The following is a 15,875-nucleotide window of genomic DNA, read 5'->3' as shown; positions in this document are numbered from 1 at the left end:
ATAGAGCACACTCTTAACGAATGTGTCAACAGAAATTTTGGGCTCAGCTGTGGTCATAAATCAAGGATGACCTGTACTCGTGCTGATCGTGTTGTGTGAATATACAACCTTGTGGTTTGGTGCAATGATGTGACAAGCGCAGGGACGCTTCCAACCACTGGGGGGGGGGAATTGGGGGAGGGGCTCTCAGTCCACCTTTGACTCCTGCTCAGGGAGAGCCCCAAACTCAACCCCCTTGTACTGTGTTTGGGGGGTGGGCGGGAGGGAGGGAGGAGGGGGCTCACCTGGCGGTCTTCTCGCTGCCGGAGGTGAGGTGGCAGTTGACGAAGCCGAAGGAGGTGCCGTTGAACATGAAGGAGACCCCCACGGCCCCCTTGTTGCCTGCGGAGCAAATGGGAGAGGATGTGCGTTACTCCCTGGTAAGAAACGGTCGAGCTGCCCCACCCTGTGAATCTCATATTTAATAATTAGAGAGAGAGAGAGAGAGAGAGAGATGAAACACAGAGAGAAATGATAGATAGATATGATAGATCAGAGGTCTTCAAACTTGGCAGCTTTAAGACTTCTGGACTTCAACTCCCAGAAAGCATAGCTGGCTGGAGAATTCTGGGAGTTGAAGTCCACAAGTCTTAAAGCTGCCAAGTTTGAAGACCTCTGCAAGAATGGTCTGGCTGGCTGTGGAATTCTGGGAGTTGAAGTCCACCCATGCTGGCTAGGGAATTCTGGGAGTTGAATTCTGGGAGTTGAAGTCCACCCATTCTGGCTGGGGAATTCTGGGAGTTGAAGTCCGCAAGTCTTAAAGCTGCCAAGTTTGAAGACCTCTGCGATCGATAGATAGATAGATAGATAGATAGATAGATAGATAGATAGATAGATAGATATAAAGAGAGAGAGAGAGATAAATAGAGAGAGAGAGAGAGAGAGATAAATAGAGACAGACAGATATAGAGAGATAGAGAGATAGAGAGAGAGAGTGAGAGAGACAGATAGATAAAGATATAGATAGATAGATAGATAGATAGATAGATAGATAGATAGATAGATATAGATATTTAATTTGTTATCTTGCCTTTATTATTTTTACAAATAATTCAAGGCAACAAACATATCCAGCACACCTTCCTCCTCTTATTTTCTCCATAACAACAATCCTGTGAGGTGGATTGGTTTGAGAGAGAGGGACTGGCCCAAAGTCACCCAGCTGGCTTTCAAGGCCAAGGCAGGACTGAAACTCTCCGTCTCCTGGTAATTGGCCCAAAGTCACCGGGCCAGCTTTCACGCCTAAGGCAACACTAGAACTCTCCGTCTTCCAGTTCCTAGCCAGGCACCTTAACCAGTCAACCAAACTGGCTCTCGTGAAGCCGCCCTGCCTCTTGCAGGAGACGTGGTCCTGAAACCACTCCAGCATGGCACTCTGGGCCCATCGTCCTGAGAAGAGAGCGCAGCACAGCCCCTTCCCCTTCCTCGACGGACGGCTCCTTACCCAGAGTGTTGGCGATGCCGGTTTTGACGCTGGAGGTGCCAACGTGGCTGATCCGATTCTCGTGCTCCGGCTTCACCAGGACGGCTATTTTGATGTTCCAAAGGGACTGCATGGCGATCTGCAGGGACATTGAGAGGGGGGGCTTCAATTGGGGGACAGAGGAGACCCCTGTGGGCTGTGTGTGAAGCCACGGCTTCCCTCCTCAAGGACTTCGCTGGTGTTGCAGCGCTTCTGGTGTTTTTCTGTCTGCCACTTCCAGCCGGACCCCCGTTGACACTCTCCCCCTCACCCAGAGAGGATGGTGCACGGGCTGTTGCAAGAGGTGACTTCACCCCCCAAAGTCCCCTGTCCTGGCAAAGCTGGCACCAGGAGCTGACAGGCCCTCTTTGTGTAGCCACTATAATAGGAACTTTGATTGCCTCCCAATCAAAGTTGTGTGGGAAAGAAACTGCAATCAAGACAAGCCATCGCAATTGATAAGCATCAGCCTTTGCCAGGCCGGGAAGCCAGAGATGGTGTGAAGGTCCAGCTGACCCACAGAGAGACTGTTGTGGCCTGTCGGCGGATGGCCCCTCCAGCAGCCGACTCAGAGGAGGGGGCGTGGGAGTCAGGGTCAGCCTCAAGGCAACCTGAAAGCTCCGAGGGGGAAGAGGGAATGGAGCTGGCAGAGAGAGGGAAACAGAGGCAGAGCCTGGGCCGTCTGTCAGCCGTCAGATGGAGGGTCAACAGCCCCCAGGTCTGGAGGTGGCTGATGAGGAGGAGGAGGAACAGCTGGGTCCTGTGCCTGATATGCAGATGCGCAGAAGGCAGAGGAGAGGAGAGCAGTGGAAATCTATGGGTCGGTCCTTGGGACGGAAGAGCCACCACTGCTAGCGAAGCCCCACCTCGGTTCTGGGGATAAAAGGCAGTGTGGGGAGATGAATAGATGGGACAGACAACTATTCATCTTCCAGATGGACAGAATTCTTAGCCTGCGGTGAGAGAGAAACTTTTTGCCAGGGCTGCTGGCACTCCTAATAAAGGAATCTTTGAGTTCACTTCAGAGGGTTTGTCGTCTTTGGAGAGCGGGGTCAAAACAGAGACCCTGGGGGGGGAGAGAAGGAATGGGGGCCCCTCCCACGAGTCCTGCGCACCCACCAGCCGGTACTCGATCTCCGTGAAGTCCTTGAGGGCGCTGCGTGTGACGTCCACCCACTCCTTGTCCCCCATGGAGTTCTCCTGGGTGCCGAAGACGTAGATGTCGTGGGGGATGGAGACGGTCATCTCGTCCAGGGTCTTGCCCAGCCCCTTCGAGGCAAACCAGGAGGCGATGTTCTTGGATGGGGGGACGCTGCCTGCGGGGGGAGAGAGGAGGGAGGCTGATTAGGAGGGCTTGGATGGAGTTCAGGGCGGAGAAGCCACACCTTTTCAGGCCAAAATTTGTATTGTGAGCCTTCCCAGAGTTTCCTTGGGTATTGATATCGGAAGCATATAAATTTAATAAAAGGAAGGAAGGAAGGAAGGAAGGAAGGAAGGAAGGAAGGAAGGAAGGAAGGAAGGGGGAGGGAGGGAGGGAGAGAGAAAGAAGGCGAGAGAGAGGAAGGAAGGAAGGAAAGATTTTGTGCACCTTTATCCATACAGTTTTCAAGAAGGGACTGGACAGCCACTAGTCCAGAATGGTATAAGGGGCTGGACTAGAAGACCTCCAAGGTCCCTTCCAATTCTAGGATTTCTATGGCTAAGCCCTTTTCCCCCTCTTAGCCCCACCAAACCCCTCCAACTCCCCATGGGCCCCTGTTTGAACAGCCCCCCATGTTAACGAAGGTGCTTTCTCTTGGCAGGCATCAAAGCCTTTTCCTGGCAGTGAGACTGAAGGGGCTTCTGGCTTTCAGCTCTGGATTGCTGGGACGTCTCCTGCTCAGATTCTCCCCCAAATCTCCCCAACCCCAGAAGCCCCCCCCTCCTGCCCCCTTCCCCCTCACCCGGCTCACCCATGTTCCAGGTGCCAATGAAGACGGAGATCATATCCGGCTCATCCTGGCTGGAGTGCCAGTTCTTCATCAGCTGCAGCAGCTGGCAGAAGGCCTCTCGCTTCTGGAGGGGGAGGGGGGGACAAGGAAGCCCCGGTTGGTTGGGGGGAGCCAAAGCCCACTCAGCGTTCCCCACTTTGCTTCACAACTGGACACACACCCAGTTGGGAGTCCAGCAGGAAGAATTTTTGTACTAAAAATCAGCCGCCTTTCTGTGAGCAGCACATCTGCAGCTGGCATCTTACATTGAGGTCATCCAAACTCACCCTGGCGCTGACGAAGACGAAGTCCTTCCGCTGAGTCTTGTCCTTCTCTTTCTCAAAGACGATCCCCAGTTTATTCTGCACCCGCTGGGATTTGATCAGCTGACGGACTGGGAGGAGGAGGAGGAGGAGAGGGAGGAGGGGCGGGTGGCCAAGAAACACAGATTCCCTCTTTCCCATCAACCCATCCCCAGGAATTGACTGTACAGGTAGTCCTCCACTTACAACCCTTCGTTTAGTGACTGTGAGAAGTTACAACAGCACTAAAAAAAGTGTCATGAATGCTTTTCACTTAACACCCATTGCTGCATCCCCCTGGTCACATGAGATCCGGCTGCTTGGCCACCGGTTCATTTTTATGACGGTCTCAGTGTCCCGGGGTCATGTGATCACTTTTTTGTGAACTTCAGACAAACAGACTCAATGGGGAAGCCAGATTAACTCAACAACTGTGGCAAGAAAGGTCATGAAATGGAGCAAAACTCACTGAACAAGTGTCTCGCTTAACCCCAGAAATTTTGGGCTCAATTGCAGTCGTAAGTCGAGGACCACCTTGTAGTCATATGAGAGTTAGGGTCAGAAAATCCCTAGAGCAAAACTAGAAAGGGACAGAAACTGGGGCCCTCCCAGACAAAAGAGGAAGGGCCACCCAGACCCTTGCAGAGAAGAAGAAGAAGAAGAAGAAGAAGAAGAAGAAGAAGAAGAAGAAGAAGAAGAAGAAGAAGAAGAAGAAGAAGAAGAAGAAGAAGAAGAAGAAGAAGAAGAAGAAGAAGAAGAAGAAGAAGAAGAAGAAGAAGAAGAAGAAGAAGAAAGGATGGAGAATTCTTCCACAATGGCTTTTTCTTTCTCTAGAATGAACTTCCTTATCAGAAGTTCTGGATTCTTCTCCACTGGTAGTCTTCAAATTACAACAATTGAGCCCTAAGTTTTGGTTGTTGCTAAGTGAGACATTGGTTTGCCCCATTTTACGAGCTTTCTTGCCACAATTGTTAAATGAATCGTTGGAGGGATTAACTTAGTCACAGGGCTGTTAAATGAATCTGGCTTCCCCAGTGACTGTGCTGGTCAGGAGATCCCGTCATCCCGGGACACACACAAACACACACAAACAAATGCATGCATGCATACATACAAACATACATACATGCCAGTTGCCAAGCACCTGGATTTTGATCACCTGACCATAAGGATGCTGGAACTGGCATAGAAAATGGGTCTAAGTCACTTTTTTCATGGGCATTGTAACTTCAAATGGTCACTAAATGAGTGGTTGTAAGTTGAGGACTATCTGTAGTTGTTTCTAGTCTACTTTGCTGGGGAGAAGTCCTGCATCAGTTTCCATTTAGAGGTTGGCAAACCTTGACACCCAACCAGGACTTTGAGAAGGCGGGAAGCGAGCCAGGCCATCCGCTGAAGGATCGGCTCAGGTTTGCAGACTGAAGTGGGTGGGAGCGGACTTACTCTTCTCGTGGGTGAAGGTGTTCCAGTCCTCCTGGGAGTCCTTCTGCTTCTTTAGGACCACCAACTTCCCCCCTTCCACGTCCACACTTAAGGTGTACTTTTGCGACTTCCCGATTTTGGTCAGATCCCCCAAGGTCAGGTCCAGCTTCACCTGAAAGCAGGCATAGTTGTGAGACAAACTCCGACCCACAAGGCTGAACACGTTTGGTGGGACAGAGGACTACAAAGCAAGGGCAGGGAGATGAATGGAGGGAAAGGTAACCTCCAACTCAGAGCAGAGTGGCAGACTCATTGAGGACAAAAACACGTGAGGGTATGTGGGAAAGACCTTGAGAGAGGGAAGAAAAGAGATTCAGGCTAGGGAGCAGTCAAATAAGAGACAGCTTAGTCCTCAGCTGCACAATGGGAGGAGAAAGAAACTCAGAAAGGAAGGAACCTCCATTGTTTCTCAGACTGTAAAAGAGGCGGCGGGAGATTAGTACTTTCAAACTTGCAAGATTCTGTTCATGTAACTTTGCAATAAAATAGAATTAGCTCAGCTGGTCACATTTTTTGTCTGGTCCATCTGGGAAGGCAGCTTTACAAAGAGATCCATTTCATTTGTCTTCCTATGATGGAGACTTCTGGGACTACAATACCCAGAATTCCAGAACAGCAGGGTGGGTTGAGCACCTGCAGAGAGGTCCCAAAGGTGTCTTTTCAAGAGGCAGCTGGACTTTCTGGTTGTTCTTTGAAGACGTTTTGCTTCTCATCCAAGAAGCTTCTTCAGCTCTGACTGAATGGAAGGATTTATATTCGTGTCAGAGCTGAAGAAGCTTCTTGGATGAGAAGCAAAATGTCTTCAAGGAAAAACCAGAAAGTCCAGCTGCCTCTTGAAAAAAAGACTTTTGGGACAACTGTGACATGGATGGCTGAGAATTTCCATAGACATTTAATCTTACCGTCTATCTAAGGCTCCATAAAAGGAATCTTAATTTCTATCCAGATGACACATGGCTATCATATGTCTCTTATTGATATTATGATTATGATTATCATTCTGTTGCTTTGCATGTACACTGAGAGCAGACAAATTCCTTGTGTGCCTAATCTCTCTTGGTCAAATAAAGTATTCCATTCCATTCCAATCCAATCCAATCCAATCCAATCCAATCCAATCCAATCCAATCCAATCCAATCCAGCCTCTTGGTTCCTCAAGAAATCATGTTTAAATATTGCCCAGTGTTTTTCAGGCTTCAGGGTTTAAAAAAACCAGATTCACATCCAGCCTTCCAGTCCTCATCCCTCACCTCGAATGTCTGAACCGGGATACTCTTCACTTTGCGGAAACATGGCTGAGCCTGTCCAGGCTGGGCGGTGGAGCTCATGTCTTGGAGAGCTTTGAGGGCCTACAAGAGATACAACGGCAGTTCAACACGGGGCCTCCACACCAGCCCCCTCAAACCACCCCCTTGCTCCTTTCATTCATCGGTACCTCAAAGTCTTCGGCCCCCTTTTCCCACCCCTCCTAATCCTTTTCCAAGGAATTCCAGAGATTGGAGTTCCTGCCGTCTTTCCAAATGTCCACCTGCTGCTTTCTGCTTCCTCGTAGGAAGTGCTAATTCTCCTGCCCAACATCACTTGGTCCTTGGAAATCTATTTTGACCTTTCCCAATTTGGTTCCCACCAGAAGCTGGCTGTGGATGATGGGCTTGAGAGGCTAATTTGTAGAAAGCACCCCAACTGGGCACACGGGTGGTCTAACTGCTCAGGTTAAAACAACACAAAACTTTCCCTTACAAACAGGTAGTCCTGGACTTATGACCATAATTGGGACTGGAATTTACGTTGTTAAGCAAGGTGAAGTGCACTTAATTTTACAACCATTTTTTTGCCATGGTTGTTAAGTGAATCATTGCACTTAAGTGAATCTTGTGGTCAGTAAGGGAATACAACATCTCCCGTTGACTTTGCTCGTAAGAAGCCAGCTGGGAAGGTGGCAAGAGGGGAACACGTGACAACTCCCATAAATATATGCCAGTTGCCACGCAACCAAATTTTTCTTGCATGACTGTAGGTTGTGTGAAAAATGCTCATAAGTCACCATGTTCAGTTTTGTTGTAACTTCAAATGGACACTAAACAAGTATAGGACCACCTACATTAGGGAATTTAAGCTCAATGGATGGTACCGACTAGAGAGAGTTCTGAAGCTCTTGGAGAGGAGATCCTGCTGGGCTCCCTTCTGGGGAGCATTGTTTGGGAGTCAGGACAGCTGCCCGAAGAGACCCTTGGATGCTCCTCAGCCCAAGATAGGTGAGGCTAGGAGAAGACTTACCTTCTTCTCAATATTGGAGAGGAAGTCCTTCAAGATGGACAGCTTCAGGACCAAACTGTCCAACTCCTGCTCTCCTGTCTGCCCGGCAGTCTGGAAGTGAACAAGATGCAGTTTTGAAAAGCCAAAGGTCCAAGGTGGAGACTTAGAGGCCCCAGATAATCCAAGGGTGCCAGAATCGAATTGGGTCCAAATATTTCAGGTCACCTTCTAAGCTCCCTCAGCTCATCCTCACCAACGACAGCTGAGAGGAATAACAGAATAACAGGATAGGGAGGGACCTTGGAGGTCTTATTGTCTAACCAAGGAAAGCGACTCCTGCCCAGGATTATCTGCTGCAGAGACATGGAGGGAGTCAAGATGACTAACCCTAACCCATACAAGTTGTTTATCACTTTCATTTGGGGTGGGGAGATCACAGTAATTAAAAAAACCAGCCCCCATCTTATTTGTTGATGGTTCCTGTAGTCTTTCCACCAGCCGACAATGAAATAAACACAAAAACATACTAAGGACACAACATTGGTAGCAAAAGACTTCAAATAATCCTGACATTGCTTACGAAAAACCCACTTATGATGAGCTGGAGGATTTTCCAGGTAACGATGTTCACCCTGTCCCTTCCACCAGGAGACTCATCCCAAACCCATCTCGAGACAAAGCTGCATTCTAAAGATCTATTTGGGCAGTGTCGCCTATGAGGACATCTGATGGAATTCCAGAATCTAGGGATGGAAGAGCCCTTGGTGGTCTTCTAATCTACCCATTTGGTAAGGCAAGATATCCTCAGATCATCCCCATAGAAACATCTGCCTGAACTTCAGGTGAAACCTCCAGAGATGGAGCATCCATAACTCCAGAAGGCCAGCTGTTCTCTTGCTTCATAGCCTACATCAGGGGTCCCCAAACTTGGCAGCTTTAAGACCTGTGGACTTCAACTCCCAGAATTCTCCAGCCAGCTGTGCTGGGAGTTGAAGTCCACAAGTCTTAAAGCTGCCAAGGTTGACAAACATTGGCCTACAATCACCACACAACACAATAGTTTTTCCACCCTGCCCTGGGGAGGGAAGGAAAACTTGGGCCAAGAGACCTCCAAAAACCAAGGACCAGAGCAAATGGAAGGCTGTCAATCCCCCAGATCCCTCTGTTGAAGAAGTGCCATGCGTTGCCCCAGACCTGCAAAAATTCTCCCTTCCTTGAGACACCTCGGTGGCCCTTTCATCTCACGCGAGCAACGTTTACCTGCTGCAGGATCCGAGACACCATCGGGGAGCTTTGCTGGTCAAACACCTTGGACAAGATCTCCAGGCCTGCTAAGACTTTGTCCACCTCACTAGAAGCAGAAAAGACACGGAGGAATCAGCCTCCTGTTACCTGCAGACCCCCAAGATGGGTTCCTTTGCAGAAGACTTTATTTAGAAAATGTATATGGCCGCCCAACTCTCTCATGGTGACTCTGGGCGGTTTACACAAGTAGAACCCCAAATACAAAATCCATCAGCTCCCACTCCTGTGGCAACAGCAATCACACCAACCCCTGGATGGGCTCCGTATCCCTCTGAGGGATCTCCATGCCCATTGGCAAAACCACGTCTTCAGGGCCTCTCAAAAGAGGATGAAGGTGGGGGCCAGTTTTATCTCCACAGGGATGATGTTCCACAGGGAGGGAGCCACCGCGGAGAAGGCCCTTCTTCTCGATCCGACCAGATGGACCTCCTTAAAGACGGGGGACTCATAACATCTACCTCTCCATTCTGGTGGATCAGGTGGATGTAACTGGGGAAAAAATGGTCCTTCAAGCAACAGGGAGGGAGCCACCACGGAGAAGGCCCTTCTTCTAGGTCCCACAAGATGGACCTCCTTAAGGGAGGAGACCCCTAACATCTCTTGCCTCCCCCACTTTGATGGGACAGGTAGATATGACTGGGAAAAGATGGTCTTTAAAAATAACCAGGAGGGAGCCACCACGAAAAAGGCCCTTCTCCAGTGTACTGGAAGGCTAATCCAATCGTGTGGGTTGTAGACTTCTCTTGCCTTCTCAGTCCCACCAGATGGACCTCCTTAAAGGGTGTGTGTGGGGGTCTCATAACATCTCCTGCCTCCCTGCTGGGGTGGATCAGGTGGATGTAACTGGGAAAAGATGGTCTTTAAAAATAACAAGGAGGGAGCCACCATGGAGAAGGCCTTTCTTCTCAGTCCCACCTCTTTAAGGGAGGGGCCCAGTGGTGGGATTCAGCCGGTTCGTACTGGTTCAGGCGAACTGGTAGCAGAGATTGCAGGTGGGCCCGCCCACTCGCCCCGGTTTAAAGGCGTCCTATTTAGCCACGTTTTCGAGGCCGGGTACATGCGTGGGAGGCGTGCACATGCATGAAGTGAGCGTGCGTGAGGCAAACTGGTGGTAAGAATATGTGAAACCGACCACTGGAGGGGCCCTGTAGCATCCCCTGCCTGCCTGCTCTGTTGAAGTTCACAAGCCTTAAAGTTAAAAAAGGCTCCAAGGGTGAAGGGCTCCATATGAAGAGGAAAGCCTTCATCTCTCCGGCAAAGGCCGGCGTTGGCCAGAGGAGCGAGACACCCTGTAATTTCCTCTCCCACCACGGAGGTAATTGCTCTGAAATGCTACACCCCGGATTTCTAACTGGAGGACATGCCAAAGCAAAAAATAATGCAAGGCGGAATTAAAATATACCGCTCGGCCCATTGTGCTGTGTAAGCAAATTCCAGCGTAGCCTTAGAAATGGGTTGTCTAGCCAAATAAATTATTTTGGGCTGGATGCTAACAGCTCAAGATCGCTGAAGTGAATCGCCAGAGAAGTCCCGTTCTCGGAACTCGGAAAGAATCAACGGTTCCGGTTTCAGGGATCCATCATGTGCCGTGAATGAGTTCGGGTCCTTTTTTCCCCCTTGGAGCGTGTTGTCTATAGCAGGGGTCTCCCACCTTGGCAGCTTTAAGCCTGGCGGACTTCATCTCCCAGAATTCCCCAGTCAGCAAAGCTGGGAATTCTGGGAGTTGAAGTCCAGCAGGCTTAAAGCTGCCAAGGTGGGAGACCCCTGGTCTATAGGACCCCACCGGAGTCAGTTTATACCTCCAAGCTTTTGGGCTGATGCTGAAGCTCATCATCAGGGAATAATAGAACCACAGAGCTTGGAGGGACCTTGAAGGTAAGTTGTTCCACTGATAGTTTAATAGAATAACAGAGTTTGAAGGGACTTCAGAGGCCATCTAGTCCAACCCCTTGCTCAAGCACGGGGACCCTATGCCATTCCGGACAAATGGCTGTCCAATCTCTTCTTAAAAATCTCTAGTGATGGAGCCCCCACAACATCTGGAAGCAAATCGTTCCATTGGTTAATTGTTCTCACTGTCAGGAAATTTCTCCTTAATTCTAGACTGGTTGATGTTGAGGGAACATTGGGCTGTTCCACGCCTTGTATTCATAGAGTTCCAGGTGGTAGGTAGCATTAGTTGTTGATTAGGGTGTTGAGGGATGGCTATTAAGCTCTCTGTGTGCCCTCGGCTCCAAAGTACAGGTAGTCCTCAACTTATAACAGTTCATTTAATGACCATCAAAGAAAAAAGTCACTTATGATTGTTTTTCAAGCAAAGCCAGTGAGGAAGCCAGATCCACTTAACAACCGTGTGACTAACTTAACAAATGCAATGATTCACTTAACAACGGTGGCCAGAAAGGTCATAAAATGGGGCAAACCTCACTTAACAAATACTTCATTGAGCAACATTAACTTTGGGTTTATGTGGTCATAACTCGAGGACTACCTGTATCTGACAGGCTGGTATTAAATCAGCATCCCTATTAACCGACAAAAGGGGCCCCTTTCCCAGGCTCCCGTCATTCCTCTGGCTCTTTTTGTCCCTGCTCGGCCGACAATCGTAGTCTTGTGCTGATGGCCTCACCTGTGCAGGCGCCTGCAGGACGTGACGAGCGTTTTGTTGAGGTGGGGCAGGTTGCTGGCCCCTCCCTTCACGGCCTCCAAGTCCAGGGAGTAGCTGCCTTTCAGGTATTCGTGGGAAATGGTGCTGAGTCCATTGGTGGGGCTGGAAGGCAAAAAAGGAGACCGCGAGTTTCAGCACAACGTCCGGTTCCTGGGGCAGGAAGGGAGGTTTTTTTGCCAGGGTTTCTTGGTGGAGAAGCCAAGCTCTCTTGAGTGAGTGCAGGGAGTCCTCAACTTGCAACCATTTTGGGATTGAAAAAAGTGACTTACAATCGGTCCTCGCATTTACAACCACTGCGGCATCCCCACGGTCACATGACCAAAATTCAACCAGCATTTCTTGCAGCGATCTTATGATAAGCAAAGCCACCGATTCAAGGAAGCCTGGAGATGGGTGGGTCTTAGCCTAGATGGTGGGGGGGGGGGAAAGGGGGGGGCGCATACATCTGTGGGTTGAGATGGGCGGGTGGTCCAATGCAGCAGGGCAGGACTCCTCTTCCTCTCCTCTCTGCCCTTCCAGCGTAGGATCTGCCTTACCTTTCGAGGGCTCTGTCCTGCACTGCAGGGGTGTTTGTCATCAAGATGGAGGTGCTGCTGCCCCCAGGAATGCTGGTGGAGCCCGAGCGGGGGGGCAAGGGGGGCTTGTCGTCCTCCCCATCTGCAAGAGAGAAGATCAGCTGAGACGGCCTTCCCAGAACAAGAAGGAATAGCGGAGGGAAGGGAAGAGGAAGAGGCAAAGAAAGAGGAAGGGAAGGAAGCAAAGGGGAAGAGAAAGAGGGAGTGAGGAAAGGGAAGGGAAGGGAATGAAAGAAAAAAAGAATAGAAGGGAGGGAGGGCCTTGGTAGTACAGTGGTCTAAAGCACCCTGTTATTAAGACCAGCTGCCTGCAATTACTGCAAGTTCGAATCTCACCAGGCTCAAGGTTGACTCAGCCTTCCATCCTTTCAGAGGTAGGTAAAATGAGGACCCAGATTGTGGGGGCAATAAGCTGACTTTGTATAAAAAAGAACACCGCTTAGGGGGGACCCGAAAGCCCTACTAAGCAGGTATATACAAAAGTATGAAGGCTATTGCTTAACGCATTGTGAGCATTAAGAGAAGGGCAGCATATAAATTGAACCAATCAATCAATCAATCAATCAGGGGAAGGGCTGATGGGTACCGGAGTAGTCCCTCTCCTCCGCATTCTCTTTCTCCTTCTCCCGTTCCACAGGGAAGAGCAGAGTGCAGGCCAGGCCCTGGTTGGGCTGCAGGTAAAGGGCAATCAGCTCACTCAGCGTCTTGAAACGTCGCACCGGGACTCCCTGGGACGTCTGTGGGAAGAAAAGGACACCGTCCAGCAGGCGGAAGAACCCGAGTCCCCTGGACCCGGCCTCCGGGAGGAACTGCCTGCCTGTTGAAAAGAGTGGACACCGGGATCCCACCTAAGACCTGGCAGGACTGGGGAGGGCAGCCTGGGGGCACTGGGTTGGAGAAGGGTGAACTAAGCAATCTCTCTCTCTCTCTCTCTCCCCCCCCCCACTCTCTCGATTAGGTGGCGCACGATAGCAGCCTTCCAGTATTTGAGGGGCTGCCCCACAGAAGAGGGGGGGGGTTCCACCTATTCTCCTAAAGCCCCTGAAGGCAGGAGAAGAAGCGACGGATGGAAACTCATCAAGGAGAGAAGCAACCTGGAACTAAGGAGGAATTTCCTAACAGTGAGAACAATTAACCAGTGGAACAGCTTGCCACCAGAAGTTGTGGGTGCCTCCATCACTGGAGGTTTTGAAGAAAGAGCCTTGATAGTACAGTGGTCTAAAGCACCCTGTTATTAAGACCAGCTGCCTGCAATTACTGCAGGTTCGAATCTCGCCAGGCTCAAGGTTGACTCAGCCTTCCATCCTTTCTAAGGTAGGTAAATTGAGGACCCAGTTTGTGGGGGCAATAAGCTGACTTCGTATAAATATACAAAAGGATGAAGGCTATTGCTTAGCGCACTGTAAGCTGCCCTGAGTCTCCGGAGAAGGGCGGCATATAAATCAAATTTAAAAAATAATAATAATAATAAAAAAAAGACTGGATGGCTATTTGTCCAGGATGGTACAAGTTCTCCTGTTTCAGCAGGGGGTTGGACTAGAAGACCTCTAAGGTCCCTTCCAACTCTGTTATCCTGGAGTTTGGGGGCCTGTCCTGGTTGTGGTTAAGGTACAAGCTAGAAAGCAAGAAGCCATGAGTTCAAGACCCACCTTAGCCATGAAAGCTTTGGGTCAATCACCAGGAGACTGTGAGTTCTAGTCCTGCTTTAGCCATGGAGACTGTGAGTTCTAGTTCCATTTTAGGCATGAAAGCCAACTGGGTGATTTTGGGGCAGTCAGCAGGAGACGGTGAGTTCTAGTCTTGCCTTTGCCATGAAAGCTAGCTGGGTGACTTTGGGCCAGTCCCTCTCTCTCTGCCCAACCCACCTCACAGAATTGTTGCTGCGGGGAAAACCGGAGGAGAAAGTTGCGTTGGATATCTTTGCCGCCTTGAGTTATTTGTGTAAAGTGTGAAAAATGTCCAAAAGCCACATTTTTCAGGGCCTTTGTAATTTCGAATGGTCAGTAAATGAACTGTTATAAATCAACGACTATATGTACCATATTGTGTGTGATTTCTTAAGAAAGACACCTGGTCAGCCTCTGGGAAGGATTAACTATGATTCTGGCTTAACCAGGATGAAGCTGGTCTTTGGGGTGGACGTTTCCTGGCATGGGCACTGGCTGGCCCATTCCGGCCTGGCTCGGCTGCCCGTTTGCCACGCAGACCAAGGGCCGGCTTAGGATGCCCTGTCAGCCCACAAACTTCCTTTCCGCAGCTGGCGCACCCTTTGCCCGCCTCCTCACTTATTCCTGCTTGGCGAGGAGCACAATAGGGCCACTGTTGCCCTGTCAATGAGTCCGGCTGGCCTCGCCCCAAGATCAGCACTGTGTGGGCATCTGCTGGGCTCTCACCAGCTGGGGCTGCCCAGGAGAAGCAGCCGATGATGCCGCATGCAGAAAAGGAGGCTCATGACCCAAATTTCCTGGAATGGCTCTCTCCGGCGGCCCCCAGGCCTCATTCTTCGGACCCCAGCCTCTATTTTACTTCCCCTTGGGCCATTTCCAAGCAGAGGGAAGCAAACCTTCATACAGAGCTCAGCATGGAGAAGGGGGCAGAGGAGGATCTGGCAGGGAAGCAGGATGTGAAAATACAGAGCCCAGAAATGCTTGGTCCAAAAAAATTTGGAATTTCAGCACCCAGAATTCCCACTTATAGATTCCTCCATGGCCAATTGTCCTCTACTTATCACTGTCAGGCTGTTTGATTTGATAAAGGGGAGAGCAAACAACTCTTCTAGGCTGCATGAACAGAGGGAGAGAATCAAGATCACCTGAAGTGGTGATCACTTTATAAGGCCACACTTGGAATCCTGCATCCAATTTTGTTCATCATGATATAAAAAAGAGGCTGAGATTCTGAAAAGAGTGTGGAGAAGAGCAACAAAGAGGATTAGGGACCAGGAGGCTAAAACATACGAATAATGGTTGCAGGAATTGGGTATGGCTTGTGAAAAGAAGGATTAGGGACAACATGATAGCAGTCTTCCAATGGCCACAAAGAAGAAAGGGGGGGGGTCTACCTATTCTCCAAAGCACCTGAAGGCTAGACAAGAAGCAACAAATGAAAACTAACCAAGAAGAGAAGTAACCTAGAACTAAGGAGAAATTTCCTGAAAGTGAGAACAATTAACCAGTGGAACAACATATCTCCAGAAGTTGTGAATGCTCCCACACTGGAGGTTTTAAGAAGACACCGGATAGCAATTGGTTTGGAATGGTTTAGAGTTTCTTGCTTGAGCAGGGGTTTGGACTAGAAGACCTCCAAGGTCCCTTCCAACTCTGTTATTTTGTGCCTAGGAAGATCCAGATGAGTAATGCAGAAAGTCTTGAAGGAGTGATACTCCTGACTATAGCAAGATTCTCAGCAAGTTTAAGATGTGCGGACTTCAACTCCCAGGATTCCCCATCCAGCATCGCTTCATGGAATTCTGGGAGTTGAAGTCCACAAGTCTCAAAGTTGTGGAGGTTGAGAAAGCCTAACCCTAAACAAGAAGGGGTGCAGAAACAAACGGAAACGCTCACCTGGACGGCCAAAAACTCCTCTTCATCAGGCAAAATCCGGTAGGTGTGGACATGTTTCTGGAACCTGAAAGGGACAGGAAGGAGACGTTAAGCATGGCGAAAATGGAAAGTGTAACATTCAGAGTCACCTTCTCAATTTTAAACCTTGACCACTTGAAGATGGGTGGACTTCAACTCCCAGAATTCCCCAGCCAGAGTTGCAGGATTCCCAGTGTGGCCTTACCAAGGCTTTATAAAGCGGTATTAACACTT

At 49.6% G+C, this 15,875-nt stretch overlaps 1 protein-coding gene across 1 annotated transcript in view; it reads right to left on the bottom strand.

Annotated features, from left to right (window-relative positions):
* The window catches only part of INPPL1 (inositol polyphosphate phosphatase like 1), a 47,658-nt gene that overhangs the window by 15,760 nt on the left and 16,023 nt on the right, over positions 1 to 15,875 (bottom strand). The window contains exons 2-14 of the mRNA XM_060682695.2: positions 15,624 to 15,687; positions 12,647 to 12,797; positions 12,022 to 12,142; positions 11,447 to 11,587; positions 8,773 to 8,863; positions 7,534 to 7,623; positions 6,507 to 6,605; positions 5,217 to 5,367; positions 3,759 to 3,865; positions 3,454 to 3,556; positions 2,621 to 2,817; positions 1,484 to 1,601; positions 285 to 381 (exon numbers count right to left, since the gene is read on the bottom strand). Coding sequence (XP_060538678.2) covers positions 285 to 381; positions 1,484 to 1,601; positions 2,621 to 2,817; positions 3,454 to 3,556; positions 3,759 to 3,865; positions 5,217 to 5,367; positions 6,507 to 6,605; positions 7,534 to 7,623; positions 8,773 to 8,863; positions 11,447 to 11,587; positions 12,022 to 12,142; positions 12,647 to 12,797; positions 15,624 to 15,687 — 1,530 coding nt within the window. The remainder of the gene's footprint in view (positions 1 to 284; positions 382 to 1,483; positions 1,602 to 2,620; positions 2,818 to 3,453; positions 3,557 to 3,758; positions 3,866 to 5,216; positions 5,368 to 6,506; positions 6,606 to 7,533; positions 7,624 to 8,772; positions 8,864 to 11,446; positions 11,588 to 12,021; positions 12,143 to 12,646; positions 12,798 to 15,623; positions 15,688 to 15,875) is intronic.

The sequence above is a fragment of the Pantherophis guttatus genome, chromosome 5 (genome assembly GCF_059756535.1).
Source record: "Pantherophis guttatus breed Tessera chromosome 5, ASM5975653v1, whole genome shotgun sequence".
Taxonomy (NCBI): domain Eukaryota; kingdom Metazoa; phylum Chordata; class Lepidosauria; order Squamata; family Colubridae; genus Pantherophis; species Pantherophis guttatus.
Note: the sequence above shows the minus strand (reverse complement) of the source record. Positions and strands in the feature narration are given on the sequence as shown.